At 59.0% G+C, this 15,163-nt stretch overlaps 1 protein-coding gene across 4 annotated transcripts; it reads left to right on the forward strand.

The window, feature by feature from the left end:
- Window positions 1-1,849: 1,849 nt before the first annotated feature.
- On the forward strand, window positions 1,850-14,226 carry CACNB3 (calcium voltage-gated channel auxiliary subunit beta 3). Of its 4 annotated transcripts, none has more exons than XM_043446560.1 (14): window positions 1,875-2,022; window positions 4,218-5,384; window positions 8,985-9,107; window positions 9,299-9,421; window positions 9,891-10,006; window positions 10,305-10,398; window positions 10,567-10,586; window positions 10,770-10,863; window positions 11,064-11,122; window positions 11,294-11,403; window positions 11,711-11,862; window positions 12,069-12,164; window positions 12,263-12,412; window positions 12,860-14,226. In XM_043446560.1, the coding sequence occupies exons 2-14, from the start codon at window positions 5,340-5,342 to the stop codon at window positions 13,172-13,174; spliced, it is 1,497 nt and encodes a 498-aa protein (XP_043302495.1). In that variant the 5' UTR covers window positions 1,875-2,022; window positions 4,218-5,339; the 3' UTR covers window positions 13,175-14,226. The 4 variants fall into 4 exon arrangements, with proteins under 4 accessions (XP_043302497.1, XP_043302499.1, XP_043302495.1 ...); XM_043446563.1 differs by having other exon boundaries at window positions 1,876-2,022; window positions 10,305-10,369; window positions 10,783-10,863; XM_043446562.1 differs by lacking the exon at window positions 4,218-5,384 and having other exon boundaries at window positions 1,850-2,022.
- Window positions 14,227-15,163: the final 937 nt, after the last annotated feature.

Raw genomic sequence — 15,163 nt, forward strand, 5'->3', positions numbered from 1 at the left:
CCTCTGTTAGAGCCAAAACAAAACAAAACCCATAAAAAACCTCCACAGCACAATTTTAAAGCACACATGCAACCTCTTTATCTCCTCTGAATAGTTGAAGCTGAGTAACTGAGGGGTAGGTGGGTGGGAGGGGATGCAGGGACTAGACCACAGACAGAGGAGGTGCTCTCCCAAAGTACTTTGCAGGTTAAGCATAAGGAGGAGCTGGGGGGTGGTAAGAGGAGAGTCGATTCTCCCTCAGTTTAACTCCCTCCGGAATGGGGGCAAGGACAGGCTAAGCTGAAAGGGGAAACGTGGAGAAGTCTTCCAAGATCCCCATGGGATGGGAGGATGGGGGAGTCGGGAACTCCCCAAAGGAAAGGAGTTAGAAGAAGGGCCAAGAAGGAGAGTGGAATACCCTGGATCCGAAAGGAAAGAGTTCTAACTGATGCCAAGAGGAAAGTTGGAGACGCCGGGTCACTGGGCTTCAGGGTGTATCTGTCTCTGCGTAGGAGGCGCCCCCCTCCCCATCCGCGGTCTTTGGTATAGAGAAGAGTCCAGTCTGGGGATACTGGGGGTTTGGAGGGACCAATGAGAAGCTGATCCGCTCACAAGGGTTCAGGGAGAGAGCCGGCTGGGGCTACACCTCTGCTCCCCCCTTTCCCCGCCAGAACTTGGGCTTGTCCTATTTGACGTGCCCGCCGAAGCGGGCGGGAGCGGGTACTGACCGGAGGACTGGTCCCACGACTCCGTACTCCCTGCTACCCAGGCCGGCCAGGACGCCGCCGGGCTCAGCAGGAGCGCCCCCGGAGAGCAGGATGGAGGTAAGAGCAGCGTAGGAACCCAGAAGGGCCAAAGACCTCAAAGAAGCCCCTCGGGGGAGGGGATAGAGTGCAGATCCCAAAGGGGTCTGGAGGTGGGATCGCAGTTCCTGGAAAGAAGAGCGGATGAGGGGGCCCTGTTAGTCTTCTGGCGGGCGAGGGTCTGGCTCCGAAACGCGCTGCCTCTGCTCTAGCCAGGGCAGCGCCTCCTGCTGGCAGGGCCGGAGTCCTGCCGGCCGACAGGCGGACCCCCGGACGGACGGGTGCCACCACCTGGAGGGCGTGTGCGACCGCGACCGCGGGGCGAGCGAGCCCAGGGGGCGCTGCAGCCGGCCGGGAGGAGCCGCCTCGCCTCGCTCTCCGCCTGTGCGAGCTGAGTCCCTTGGCCCCGGAACCCGGGAGAGAGGAGAGACGACCCAGGTGCCCAGCATCCCCGCTGGGTTGTCGCTAGTTGGATCCCATAGGAGCCACCGGGTCTGGGCCTGGGACGGGTAGATGGACGGAGCTTCCCCGGAACCCAGAGGGAGCGCTGGACGCTGGGGCTAGCGAGCCGTACACAAGCATTCTTCCTGTCCGATCTTTTCCTCTGCTGAGGACAAGTCGAAGTCGTCTCTGGGACCGCGGCGCCTTTCCTTCCCAGCGCACCGAGCAGGTGTCGGGAGGGAGAGGAACCTTCCGCCTAAAGCTCCGGAGTCCGGGCAGCCCTTCGGCTACTCCTGCCCTTCTGCCTGCGGCGGTGGGAGCTCCGGAATCCCTACCTTTTCTGGGGAGAGCGTTAAGGAAGAGAAGGTGGTGTGGGGGGCGGTCAGGGAAGAAAGGCGAGCTATGTGGATGGACGGACAGTGGCAGACCCCCGGATAAACAGAGAACAGGGATCGTAGAGGAGGTTAGAGACGGAAATGAAGAAAGCTGGGCTGAAAAGCGACAGGGGAGGGAGAGAGTGACAGAGGCGGCGAGAAAGGAAGAGAGAGGGAGGGAGGGAGGAGGGAAGGAGGGAGGGAGGAGGGAAGGAGGGAGGGAGGGAGGGAGCCCGGAGAGAGGGAAGGGAGCGCCGTGGGAGCCGGGCGTGGGGCGAGGCCAGGCGTGCAGGCGGGAGCCAGTGTGCAGAGCAGCTGCCTGGTCCTGCTCCCGCCTCGGAGCCCCTGGCCCGGGGGAAGGGGAGAGGCCGCCAGCCCGGTCTATGTCTTTTTCTGACTCCAGTGCAACCTTCCTGCTGAATGAGGTAAACGCGAGGGCCCCCTCCCCAGTGGGTGGGAGGAGAGCCCACTCCCAGCTAGGGAGAGGGCTGGCATTTGGGGGAAGACTGCAGTGATGGGGAGGGAGGCGGAGTAGGTGAGGCTAAGGGTAAAGGTGGCAGGTAGGAAAGGAGGGAGCGCCAGTGCTGGCAGCCTCTAAGCACTGGGATGGGATGGGGGTGGGGGGGCGCTGGGAAACTGTGTGGGGGCCAGAAAGGGGTCTAGATGTGAGGACTGAGGGGAGGACTCTGCAAAGCTCGCCTGGTGCTCCTCCCTGCATTCCCTGGGAGCAGCCCAGCAGCTAGAATGCTAGAGGCTTTGGCTTTCTCCAGATCTTAAATACTGCTGGGGAGGACTTCCTAGAGGTCCTAGCTCCTGCCTCAGTTTCTCTTCAACACTCCACGACTTGGATCCACCCAGTTTCCTGGTGCACTTATAGGAGAAGCTATAATGTATTCTGGAGATTCCCAAGAATTCCAACTCCCAAACCTGGTTATTCAGGCTTCCCCCCAGCCCCAACCCCATGTCCTGCTTCCATGCCTTGGGTATCTGCCAGCTGCTGGTCTAATGACGCTCTCCTACAAAGTGGAAGGCAGGAGGAATCTTGTCCATGAATCCTCCCCCCACCCCAACCCCCAGCTCTCCTTATGCTCAGCCAGGGGAAAGCAAATGGATTAGGGACCACATGGCTAGTGACAGGCACATGTCTTGTTATAGGACAGGAAGCACTAGGCTGGCATGAGAACTACAGCAGGCAGGTATGGGTGAGGTGAGAAATGGAAGAGGGCAATGAGTAGCAACTCAGAGAGAAGGGAACCAGGGAGAGGCTCTGAAGCTCCTGCAGGACCCAGGAGATGGCCCAGGTATGAGGATCTTGAATACATCTCCTGGGGGTGGTTGGCATGGCAATTCATGCTTCATGAGCAGACTTCAGACATCACTGTCCCAGACGGGGATGAAGACAAGGTGTGTAAGACAGAAGTGAGGTTGATAGCAGACCAACTGTTACCTACATTCCCCTGGACATTCCGGTGGTGGGTAGAGTCCCAAAAGGAGAGGCAAGGAGAGTAAATTCAGGGATGGAGAGAGAAGCAGATGCCCCAGTAGCTGTCGTCTTCATTAGAATCATCTCCCAGGAGAAAGCACCTTAAGGTCTTATTGTGTCACATTTAATGCCCCCTTTCTGCCCCTCTGGAAGGACAGAAGAGACAGAGAATAAAAGAGGATATGAGAAATACTGAGGAACTGGGAGAGGGCACAAAGTGAGAAAACAGTGTCTGGGAACTTCTGATACAGAAGAATCCAGCATATAACCAAGCCCCAAATGGTGCTGGACTCAGGAGAGGGAACTGGGAAAGTACACTGCCTCCCCCAATAGTGGGCCATTCGGGCTCCAAGAAAGTTGTCCGCCAAATCCCTGCGGGAGGTAGATGCTAGGCAGGGCTGGACTGCACCATTCACAGGGCGGTGAGAGACTAAAGGCAGACCAAGACAGTCTTAAGACGAGACCCCCTTCTCTTTTTCTTGTTAAGGGAACACGGACAAGTGACATAAGTGGGAAGCCAATTGGTTTGGGTGGTCTTCCTCTCTCTCCCAGGCAGTGTTTCCTACCATAGATCTCACCCAACCCTGTTAAGAGTTTTGGTTTTCTAAGTCCTCTGTAGCCCAGGAAGAAAAGGGATGAGCAAATTTCAGATTCACCCTCCTGGGTGTGAGACTCTGGGAGGGGAGAAGGACCCAGCAGCTCTCCAAGAGCACCCCTCTATCTCACATTCCGAACCCCCGCCACCCGCCCCAATCTCTGGGAGGGGGTGGACAGGGGAGGAAAGGGTAGGGAGGCAATCAAAATTCAAAGGAATAATTTTGCTCTGGAGTTCAAATGGGTGGATCTTTGAGGAAGTTTCCTCAAGATAAGGGCTGCTGCTCGGGTCTCTAACCTCAAATCTCAGTGCCTCTTTGAAGCAGAATGACTGGAAGAGTGGTACCTGTGGCTCCAACCCACACACTGGCCGCCCGGACCACCCTCATCCTTTTGCTAAGAAGGGTATCTGGCCTTAGACTAGTGACTCGGAGGAGACTTGCTCTCCCCGCCAACCCCAGCGTGGCCAGGCTCCCTCCTTCGGTCCCAGCCACAACCATCCCCCTACCTCCACTCTCAGGCTTCTTTCCCTCCTCCCCTTAGGTTCGCCTAAAGCAGCCCCTCCCTACGCCAGTTCCCACGATGCCTTGGCAATGCCTGGCACAGTCCTTGGCAAGGAAGTGAGGAAGGGAACCCCCATCCTGGCCAGACTAGGATGAAATCTGCCCGCGCAACAGGTGTAGTAGGGTGGCCGGGCCCCAATCCGCCCGGGTTGGGCACCCACGGAGGCCCTTTGCTGCGAGAGAGTCCCAGCACTAAAGGGGCCAAGCGCCTGGCGTGGGGGGGCTGGGGAGGCGGGGGACAGGGGCTGCTTTTCGGCATTTGGCCGGGGGTCGCTAAACCCCCTCCGCAGGACCCCTGCGGGGTTTGCTTTTGGAGTCTCCCGGGCCGCCAGGGCGCAGACACGCCGCCCTCTCACCTGCCGCCCGCCCCCGCCCCGCCTCCTCCGTCTCTCCGGTCTCCCACTTCCCTGCCTCCCCTCTTCCTCTCTCGGCCTCGGCCCCTGCTCCGTCTCTCTCTCTCGGGCCTCCCCTGAACCCGCGCCCGCTCCGCGCTCCGCGGGGTCTCGGCTCCGCGGCGGTCTCCGCCCCGCCCCTCCCCCGCGCCAGCCCTTTGTTTCCCGGCGGAGCATTTCCTGGGTTGCCGAGCGTCTCGGTCTCCGCGTCCCTCCTCGGCCCGCCTCCTCCAAGCCGGGATCCGCCCCGCCCGCAGTCTCTCCTCCCCTTCCTCCCCGCCGCCCCTCTGCCCCGTAGGTGCTCGGGGACCCACCTTCTACCCCGCTGGCGTCGGCCACCCTCTGGCGGCCGGGCCTCGGGCTCCCCCGGTGGCCGGCGCCCCCCGCCGCCACCCCCTCGCCTGCTCCCGGGGAGGGGGGTCAGGTGGGCGGGCGCTATTGTTGTAGGAGCCGGCGCCAGATTTCCTCAGCCGCGCTCGGGGTGGGACTGGCAGGGTTTTGGGGGGGTGGGGTGGGGGGAGCGGTGATTTGAGCTCGGAGCAGCTGGTCTTCGCCGCTCGCTCCCTCCTTCGCGCTCTCGCTCTCCGCCGCCGCCCGCAGGGCTGCGGGGCTCGGCGGCATCTCCCGGGCGCGGCCCGCTGTCATCGCCCCTGCCTCCGGGCCGCTCCCGCCCCCGGCGCCGCTCGCTTCCCCCCCACCCGGACTCCCCCATGTATGACGACTCCTACGTGCCCGGGTTTGAGGACTCGGAGGCGGTGAGTGCCCACGGGGAGGGTGGGGGTGGGGGAGTAGGGGTGACAGCCCCTGTCCCTCGGACCCTTCCCCCAGTTCAGGACTTTGAGGAACGCCTCTGTGGCGGGGTAGGGCATGTCGTGGGGGGTGGGGGGTGGGGGGGGTGGCGCTCCAGCAAAGTGGAGCGATGGATGTTCATGCCAGAGGCTTCCCGGTGCCCCCGTCCTAGAGCAAGGAGCATCCGGTGTGTGCCGAGAGGGGCTCTGGTTGGGGGAGGCTCAGAGCAGGTGGCTCCACAGCCCAGGACAGAAGGGTGGAGGGAGGCGGGGCTGGAGGCCTCGGGCAACGTCTGGAGTTCCCAAGGGAGGATTTCTGGGGTCTGAACACAGCAGACCTGTACAGGAGATGGAGGGACTCTTACAGAGGGGGACAATCCAGCCCTCCTGTGCCTTAGTAAAGGACAGATCAGGCAGCCTGGAGAAGAGCAGAGAATCCCATACCAGCCCCTTCAGACAGAAGGATCATAAAACTTGAGGACCTCCATTATCGCCTTCAGCTGGCCAGCCCCAGGCACTGCCTTCCTTCCTCACCCCTCAGCTCGGCTTCTCTCCCAAGCTGGAAACTGGGTGCCCGGCACATGGGTGGGCCGACTGACTGTGTCCCAGCTATCCCACTCCTCCTGCTGAGGCATCCCCAAGCAGGGGGGCATCCTGAGCACCTGCTCAGCAGGGAGGCCGGGAGGTGAAGCCAGAGGAGCCCAGGGCCTGGGGATGAAGAGGAAGCTCTTTGCTCAGAGAACCAGGCAACTGATAAATATTTAATTCTCCTCTTTGCTTTTATCTCCTGACCCACTGAGACAAATCAGCTCATTAGGCAGTGATTCCCGGAGCTCAAGAGAGCAGGGAGAGTGCCTGGAAAGATGGGGCAAGGATGGGCAGCAGTGTCTCAGTCCCTTCTCTCCAGCATCCTACAAGAAGGCCTCCTTATGAAAGCAGCTGGATGGCTTGAGAGGGGTCCCTGATCTGATATGGAGGGTAGAGCGCTGCAGGGTCGAAAGGGAAGTGTTGGCGTCTTCTCCCCTCTCCAGCTGTCATGTCCAGGATAGATGAGTTCTGGGGCTCAGGAAAGGCACTTATCTATCAGTCCTTTTCTGGGACTGGGCCCCTGCTGGGCCCAACTCCCCACTGGGCCTCTGGGGCTAATTACATTGCAGCTAGAGCAGATGATTTTCAAGGCTCTGGTGAACACCTCTTCCTGACAGTTGAAGGGACAGCTGGCCACGGCCCAGGGTGCCAAGGTGAGCTGGAGAATGAACCTCCCTCTGTGGGGCTGGAGGGCCCTAGAAGGTTCTTCCCATCCCTGGTTGAGAAGGCTAGGACTGTTGCAAGGTAAAGCCTGACTTAGGGATGGTGTTTGGGGCAGCCTGCTAACCCATTGCTGGCTCCCCACCCCTCTCTGGTTCCTGGATTACCCTCCCCCACTTTCCTTTCTCTTGCCTGGCTCCTTGCTCTCCCTGAGGCCCCCTCTGAAGCAGTAGGAGGGAAATCAGGCTCTAAATAAATCCAACGGCTCATCTCCCTCCTCTCCTTCCCCCGTGCCAGGCAAGAGTGGAGCTGCAGCCTGCCCACACACTCACCAGGAGAGGGGGGCATCACCAGGGCACAGTGCCAACTCCTGGCAGCTCCAAAGCACTGAGCCTCTGGCTGTTTTGGCATAACGGGGGATGAGGGAGGCAAGACCCCAGGGTCTGCCTGGTGGGGCCGCCCTGGCCTCCCTGAGTCATGGGTGAGCTCTGAGGACCTGGGAAAGATGGAGAGGGGATTGTATTCTGAGCATGACTCACAGAACATTAGGGAGAGACCCTGTCACTCCCGTCTTAGGGTCAGGTAACCCAGGTGCCCCAGGCAGGAACACAACAATGACTCAGTTAGGCTGAGAGCCTGGAGAACGGAGCGTAAGGGTCAGACTCCTCTCTCATCTAGGAAGCATCTGGCGTGTACTTACCAATGCAAGTGGTCATCCTGCCTCACCTGCCCCCTCGCCTGCTGGCCCCTGTTCACTTCAGACAGCTATTTCCCACCGAGGCATCTCCTGTGCCCCAGGCCCCTGGGATGAGGTCCCCTACTCAGCTGATAGAGCTAAGGTTCTTCCTGGGGCTCAGCTGCTCTTTATCCTGCTGCCAAGCCAGCCTTATTTAGTTCTCGAGGGAGATGGGGAACGTGCTCTATAAAATGGAGGCCCTTCCCTCCTCGGGCTGTCTCCATGCCTTGGGTCTAGCACGGACGTTGTCGTTAGCTTCCACACTAGGACCTGGGCTGCCCACGGGCTGACAAGCCCTCTTGCCCACGGGGAGGCTGGGCAAGGTGTGTGAGTTTGTCTTCCCCACCCAGAATCAGGCCTCCGCTGCCTTCTGTGGTGCTCATGCACAGTGGGTCTGAAGGAATGTTCCTCAGCCTGAGAACATTCTACTACACATGCACACACGTGTACATTCCCACATGGTCCCTTTATCTAGGCTCCTGCCTTATCTCTGCCACCTGGACCTCAGAACCGATGCAAGCATCACTTCAGGCTTCTGCTCATAAAGAGGGGAAACTGAAGCAGGAAACAAAAGACTCCCTTTTCCCTAGACTGAGGGGGCAACCCAGACATTCTGACTTCTTCCCTCCTGCCGGGAGGTCCAGCTTCCCTTGTTCAGTTATGCATCACTCTCATGGCCTTGTAGGTGAGCTCTGCCACCCTTCTAAGGCCCCTCATTGCCCAGAGGCCCTTCCTCTGAGCAGGACTCAGACACCCTCCCTCCATCCCCAGGGTTGCTCCTGGCTGGGTTGCCGGGACCAGCACCGCCTTCCTCCAGGGCTGATATCCCCCTGGGCAAGGGGTGGAGAGATGTAGGCCAGGTGGTAGGCGTGGCCAGGCCTCACCTGGGCTCAAGGAGGTAGCTTTATGTTGCCTCCTCAGTCTGTCTTGTGTGCTGCCCACACCTGGCCAGTTGTCCCAGCAGGTGTGAGAGGAAAGAAAGTGGGGGTAGGGAGAGCAGGGAGGGAGTAACTGCTAGGAGTTGGGAGCCCTGCGTCCTCCCTTTCACCCTGGACGAGAGATGGGATCTAAGGGGGTGGGCAGCTATATCCTGACACTTAGGACCAGTGCCATGCCAACCAGTGTCTCTTGACTGTTCCTGGCTGGCTATACTCCTGCCAGGCATTTTAAGGAAATAATTTCCAGGCTGCTTTGCAGGCTGATATGAACAAGAGGGTTGGGGCTTCTGGATTCCAAAGATTCCGAATCATCCCCAGTATGTCATCTTCAGTACGTCTCACTTCCCTCTGCCTCACAGGACATGGTCAAGGGGAGGAAAGGGAGGAAGGAGGGAAATGAAGGCTCTATTCAAGGCTGCAATATTAATAGATTTGGGAGGAAGAGCCCAGATCTCAGCACATATGGGTTGGACTGGCTTTCCTGCAGCCCCAGAGGCACTGGTGCCTTTCCTGGGGAAACAGAAGGGACTGACGGGGCCAGCCACCCCCATGGAGCTGGAGAGGCTGAGGTTAGTAGGGTTCGGACATGCCTCTCTAGTGCCCAGAACTCCTGAGCCCACAGGTCACAGCCTCTCCCCAAACCAGGGTTCAGCCGACTCCTATACCAGCCGCCCATCTCTGGACTCAGACGTCTCCCTGGAGGAGGACCGGGAGAGTGCCCGGCGTGAAGTGGAGAGCCAGGCTCAGCAGCAGCTTGAAAGGGCCAAGGTATCCTCTTGCCGGCTGGGGGCACAGTGGGCCAGGGTAGGTGGAAACTGGTGCCAGGTCCTAAGTCTTGAGGGGTCAATGGGCAGGATGTGCGAATGAGTATGTGTGTGGTTGGGTGAACGGATGGGCCCTGAACCTGGAAGGGGTGCTCTGAGGTTCCCTTCATTTGCGCCAATGGTTGCATTCCCCAGCACAAACCTGTAGCGTTTGCTGTGAGGACCAATGTCAGCTACTGTGGTGTACTGGATGAGGAGTGTCCAGTCCAGGGCTCTGGAGTCAACTTTGAAGCCAAAGATTTTCTGCACATTAAAGAGGTGACTGACCCCCTCCCGACAAAAGCCGCTTGGTTTCTCTGCTCTTACCCAAGTTCCCAGGCCTGTTGCTTCAGTCCTCTTTAATAAACAAGTCCCGAAACTCCAAAACTCATCCTTAACACACCCCTGCACGTACACACACCCCCTTATATCCGAGACCTAGTCCTCAGGGTCTCTGTCCTCCTGAGACCTGGGCCTCAGCTCCAATCTGTACAAGTGAGCAGTTAGCTTAGTTGCCTCTGAGGCTCCTTGTGACCAGTGTGAGGCCTCACATGGAAACCTTGGGGGTCTCAGACATGGCTGCCCCCCCCCCCCCCCCCCCCCCCCGCCGGCACCTTCTTCTGACCCCCTCCCCTTGCGCTGCCTGGCTCAGACCAGCTCTCCCAACGCTTCCCTTTTCGTTGAAGAGCCAGCGCTGAGGCCTGGACCGCCTCCTCTCACCACCCCTTCCGCCCCACCCCACCCCTAGAAATACAGCAATGACTGGTGGATCGGGCGGCTAGTGAAAGAGGGCGGAGACATCGCCTTCATCCCCAGCCCCCAGCGCCTCGAGAGCATCCGGCTCAAGCAGGAGCAGAAGGCCAGGTGAGAGCAGGGCTGAGACTCAGCAAATACCTCCCCACGTGTGCCCTTTACCCATGGTCCACATCACCACACAGGCATGCATACCCCGCCCCCACAATATGCAGTGTGCACACTCAGACCTAACGTGTACATTCACAACACACAGGTACAAATGCACACATATCGAAGCTCACACACAAAGGCTCATGTCACATGCTCATGTCTCACTAGCAGAAACATAAGGAGATGTTTACATCTATTGAGTACTGTGTAGAGCAGACACACAAAGACTCTCACTGACCTCCCTCTCTGCTCTCAGGAGATCTGGGAACCCATCCAGCCTGAGTGACATTGGCAGCCGACGCTCCCCTCCTCCATCTCTAGGTAGCCTCCCCTCCACCCACCTGTCTTGGGTAGGTGGGCCACTCAGACACAGGGGGAAGGGAGATTCTCCCAGTGAACAATGTGGGAAGGGGTGGAGCTGGGAGAAGCCCAGGGTTTCCCCTGGGGACGGGAACACTATGACCTCAGGGTCTTTCCCCCTTCACCAACTTTAATCTTTTATTTCCTTTTCCAAAAAGCCAAGCAGAAGCAAAAGCAGGTGAGTCAAGGAAGGGACTGGGGCTTGGGGGTGCTCATGGCGTCTGGCTGTGGGGACAGGTTTCTGGGCAGTCATTGTTGAAGGGGCAAGAAAACACGGTGGGGGGGGCCAGAATGTCTGCATCTGCCCCACCCCACTCAGGCGAAGGGCAGGCCACATGGCCATGACTTTGCATGACCACAGGTCAATTCTGCAGGCGGAACATATTCCTCCGTATGACGTGGTACCCTCCATGCGGCCTGTGGTGCTGGTGGGACCCTCTCTGAAAGGTTATGAGGTGAGAGGTCCCTGACCCCAGAGTTGCCTCTACCAAACTTGCCACAGGAACAGTGGGAGGGGATGTTCCCCACTGCCCATCCGTCAAGGTCTGTGTGTGGAGGGGGTGAGCTCCATGTCCGTACCTGGGGATGCTGCCCATCTCCAAGAAGGCTCCCAGTCAATGCCACGCTTTTCCCCTCACCCCCCCGCCCAACCCAGGTCACAGACATGATGCAGAAGGCGCTCTTCGACTTCCTCAAACATAGGTTTGATGGCAGGTAAGCTGCTCTGGCCTGGGGAGGCATGAGAACCAGGGAGAAGTCCTTGCTTGCCTCCTTCCAGATGCTGTAGCCAGGTCTCCTCTAAAGTGAAAGTTGGTAGAACCTGGGTAGGGAGGGGCCTAGGCTTGAAATTTAGAGGTGGGCTGTGCTTCTACCTGCCCACCCCAGGATCTCCATCACCCGAGTCACTGCAGACCTCTCACTGGCAAAGCGATCCGTGCTCAACAATCCTGGCAAGAGGACCATCATCGAGCGCTCCTCTGCCCGCTCCAGCATTGGTGAGAAGTCCCCATTCCTGCTTCTCTACCCACTCATGCATTAGTGAAAACCTTCCTCATACCTTTCTCTTCCCTGACAACTTGCATTCCTGCCCAACCCCTTCTCCACCTTCCCCAGGATTGGCAAGAACCCACCCCAGTCTCAATTCCCCATGCCTCTGCCTGCCCAGGCCTTGATGAACATCCTCTCCCTCCACCATTCCTTCCCATCCACCATTTGGGAGACCCCAAAGCCCTGTTGGAGTCAGATGGGGGTGGAGCCACCGGTGAGCGTTGCGGCTCCCCCGACCCGTCCCTCCCTTCATAGCTGAAGTACAGAGTGAGATTGAGCGCATATTCGAGCTGGCCAAATCCCTGCAGCTGGTAGTGTTGGATGCCGACACCATCAACCACCCGGCACAGCTGGCCAAGACCTCACTGGCCCCCATCATCGTCTTTGTCAAAGTGTCCTCCCCGAAGGTAAGTCAGCCGTGGTGAGGGAGGAGGCCTCCAGGGCTGCCCTCTTAGAATGCAGTTCAGCTCTGCTTGGTCTCTGCCCAAAGGCTCCTCAGTCCCCTTTTCCTGCTGCTGCTTAACACCGCCGAGTCCTCCTCGCCTGCGCCTCCTGCCATGAGTCAGGGACATGCCCGGTGCTTTCTGGGCCCAGCTCTGCCCTTTCCCCTCAGGTTCTCCAGCGTCTCATCCGCTCTCGAGGGAAGTCGCAGATGAAGCACCTGACTGTACAGATGATGGCATACGATAAGCTGGTTCAGTGCCCACCCGTAAGTGGCTGGGGCACCACTCCTGTGCCCACTCTTGCTTTTCCAGGGCGGGCGTGGGGTGACAGAGATGGAACATTCCCCCTTTCTCTTCCTTCCAGGAGTCGTTTGATGTGATTCTAGATGAAAACCAGCTGGAAGATGCCTGTGAGCACCTGGCTGAGTACCTGGAGGTTTACTGGAGGGCGACCCACCACCCAGCTCCCGGCCCTGGGCTTCTGGGCCCTCCCAGTGCCATTCCCGGACTTCAGGTAACCATCTCCAAGGGCACTGATGTTCAGGCTGAGCTAGCCAAAGCAATGCCCCCTCCCCACCCAGAGGATCATTCCTGACCTCCAGTTTGAAGGCCAAAGGATCAGAGAGCAGAGCAAGGGTTGTGTGGGTGAGGCACTCCCTGATGAGGGAAGAAAGCAATGAGACAGGTAATCAGAGGCCACTTTTCCTAGGATTCCAAAGAAACACACTCTCCAAACTCTTCTAGCCTGTCTTGAAGGCAGAGCCTGGATTTGGCGGGAGTCAAAAGCTCCAGTTTTCCTTGTCTGAAGTGGAAGAATAGTCCAGTGTGCTTCTCCTTCTGCATTATTTCCTGTACCCAGTGACCGAGAGTTGAGGGCAGGAATCCTCACACTGCCAGAGTGGGTAGGGAGGCCAAGGTGAGGTCCACATGGCTTCACTTAGAGCTGCCATCTTGCCCCCAGAACCAGCAGCTGCTCGGGGAGCGTGGTGAGGAGCACTCGCCCCTGGAGCGGGACAGCCTGATGCCCTCGGATGAGGCCAGCGAGAGCTCCCGCCAGGCCTGGACGGGGTCTTCACAGCGCAGCTCCCGCCACCTGGAGGAGGACTATGCAGATGCCTATCACGACCTGTACCAGCCTCACCGCCAACACACCTCGGGGCTGCCTAGTGCAAACGGGCACGACCCCCAAGACCGCCTCCTGGCCCAGGACTCGGAGCACAACCACAATGACCGGAACTGGCAGCGCAACCGGCCCTGGCCCAAGGATAGCTACTGACACAGCCTCCTGCCACCCTGCCCCGGCAGGCACGGGCACAAGCTGGCTGGGGCCCCTGCTCCAGGCGGGTCGGCGTTAGACTGGCATGAGGCTGGCACTAGGCTCAGCCCCCGAACCCCCCTGCCCAGCCCCAGCTCCAGGCCTGCCTGCAGTCCCAAGGTTCTGGGGGAAGAGCAGGAGGCCCCTCACCTCCTGGGCACGGTGACCCCCCCCTCAGGCTCCCATTCCAGGAAATAGCTGTGCGTGCTGCCCCCTGGCACCTTCCTCTCCTCCTGCACAAGAAACTGCCCCACTGGGCAGTGCCCTCAGGCCAGGACCCCCTTAGCAGGGGCCTTCCCACCAGACTCAGGGAAGGAATGCACTCAAAGTGACGAGAGGGTGGGGCGTGGGCGGCATGGCATGAGGAAGGAACAAGGTCCCTGAGCAGGTACAGTCCTGTCCTAACCCGAGGGACTCAGGGGTTGTGCTTTGGGGTCTGAGGGCCTCTCCTCACCTCACTGCCACACGTGAGACATGAGGCAATCGAAGCCCAGCAGGGTGGCACTCCTGGCATCAGCTGGGGTAGGGCATCCACACAAAGGCTGGAGCACGGACGGCTGGGCTAGGGCCAGCTGAAGCTCCAGAAGGGAAGGGCTCTCCTCACCTGCTAGGAAGCATCTTAACATCTGAAGGGACCAGGGACTAGGAACATGGTGGACTGGGGGCTGGGGAAAGGAGGGTGAGTGTAGCAGGGAACATATGGACGGCTTGCTTTGGGGGCCTCCTTGCCCCACTCATTCTTTTGCTCTTGCATTCTCTCTTTTCTGTTCTTGGCCTTCATGCCTCCCACGCCCATGGGGTATGGGCCTCAGACTTTATTCCCTGATCCATAGCTGCTGCTCGTTAAGTTAGGATTAGAGGGGGAGAGATAGGACCCAGTGGACAGCCCCAGAGGTCCTGTCAGCCTGGCTACCCTTGTCTTACGAGGCTCTAGTGTGTGACCTACCTACAGCGCATGCTCCACAAGACCCTGCCCCACCTCACTGTCATCACTAATAAACACCATGCGCAGACCCTCGGGCTCCTGTTCTGTCTGCTGGCTCAGGTAGCTGAGGTCCTCACTGCATGGCCCAAGTCTGGAGGAGCTGAAGACATATCCTCGATGTGCTCTCTCAAAAAAGACCCACTGATGGAGAAGGAAATGGCAACCCACTCCAGTATTCTTGCCTGGAAAAATCCATGGACAGAGGAGTCTGGCGGGCTGCAGTCCATGGGATTACATGACTGAGCATGTGTGCACGAGGGTGGAGGGAGATGGGTTGGTAGCAATAAAGTGGTAGAACTAAAAAAAGAAAGAAACCCACTGAGTGGGAAGGGAAAAGGACAGAGCTGGGGGAGGCACTAGACTCCCAGGCACCCCTTCACCCACCCGCTCATGCCCAGGCCCTGGAGGGAAACTGTCAGCAGCACAGAAGGGACTTGTTTGGGGAGGTGGAGAAGAGGCTGAGTCACAGCCTCACACTGTCCCAGCCTCAGGCCAGAAAGGTCCTGAAGTAGCTGCAACTTGAACTCCATGTCCTTGCCCAGCTCTTCAAGGGGTAAGGAAGAGCATGTGAGTAAGAGTACTGGGGGAGGACCCAGGCCTTGCAGCCCCCTCCCCACCACGGAAACTCAGCTGGGCCCAGCTCATCTCTCCTTGCTGTCTCTGGTGCCCATCACCTCACCTTCCAGAGCAGTGGGCTCAGCAATCCCAGAGCCACAAGCAATGGTCCTGAAGACTCTGGGTCAAGCACACTGTTCCAGGGTGGGAGAACAGTTCTGACTGTGCTTCTGCCAGAGTTTCACAGCTGCTTTCCTTCCTCACCCTTGTGTGAAGACCCCAGGAGGCTGTCCAGGCCAGAGCTACAAGTTTTGTGAAGCCAGAGCTGAGGGAAGATGCATGACAATCCCACTGTCACTGCCTTTCCCATCTCCCCTCAAGTGCTTCCTAGAGACTTAAGACTAACAGCC

The sequence above is a fragment of the Cervus canadensis genome, chromosome 25 (assembly GCF_019320065.1).
Source record: "Cervus canadensis isolate Bull #8, Minnesota chromosome 25, ASM1932006v1, whole genome shotgun sequence".
Taxonomy (NCBI): domain Eukaryota; kingdom Metazoa; phylum Chordata; class Mammalia; order Artiodactyla; family Cervidae; genus Cervus; species Cervus canadensis.

Excerpts from the sequence above, each read along its gene's own strand:
- CACNB3 (XM_043446560.1), top strand. The coding sequence starts at position 5,340 with ATGTATGACGACTCCTACGTGCCCGGGTTTGAGGACTCGGAGGCG. Across the intron at positions 11,863-12,068 it reads TCAAAGTGTCCTCCCCGAAG|GTTCTCCAGCGTCTCATCCG; the intron begins GTAAGTCAGCCG and ends CTTTCCCCTCAG. Across the intron at positions 12,413-12,859 it reads GTGCCATTCCCGGACTTCAG|AACCAGCAGCTGCTCGGGGA; the intron begins GTAACCATCTCC and ends TCTTGCCCCCAG.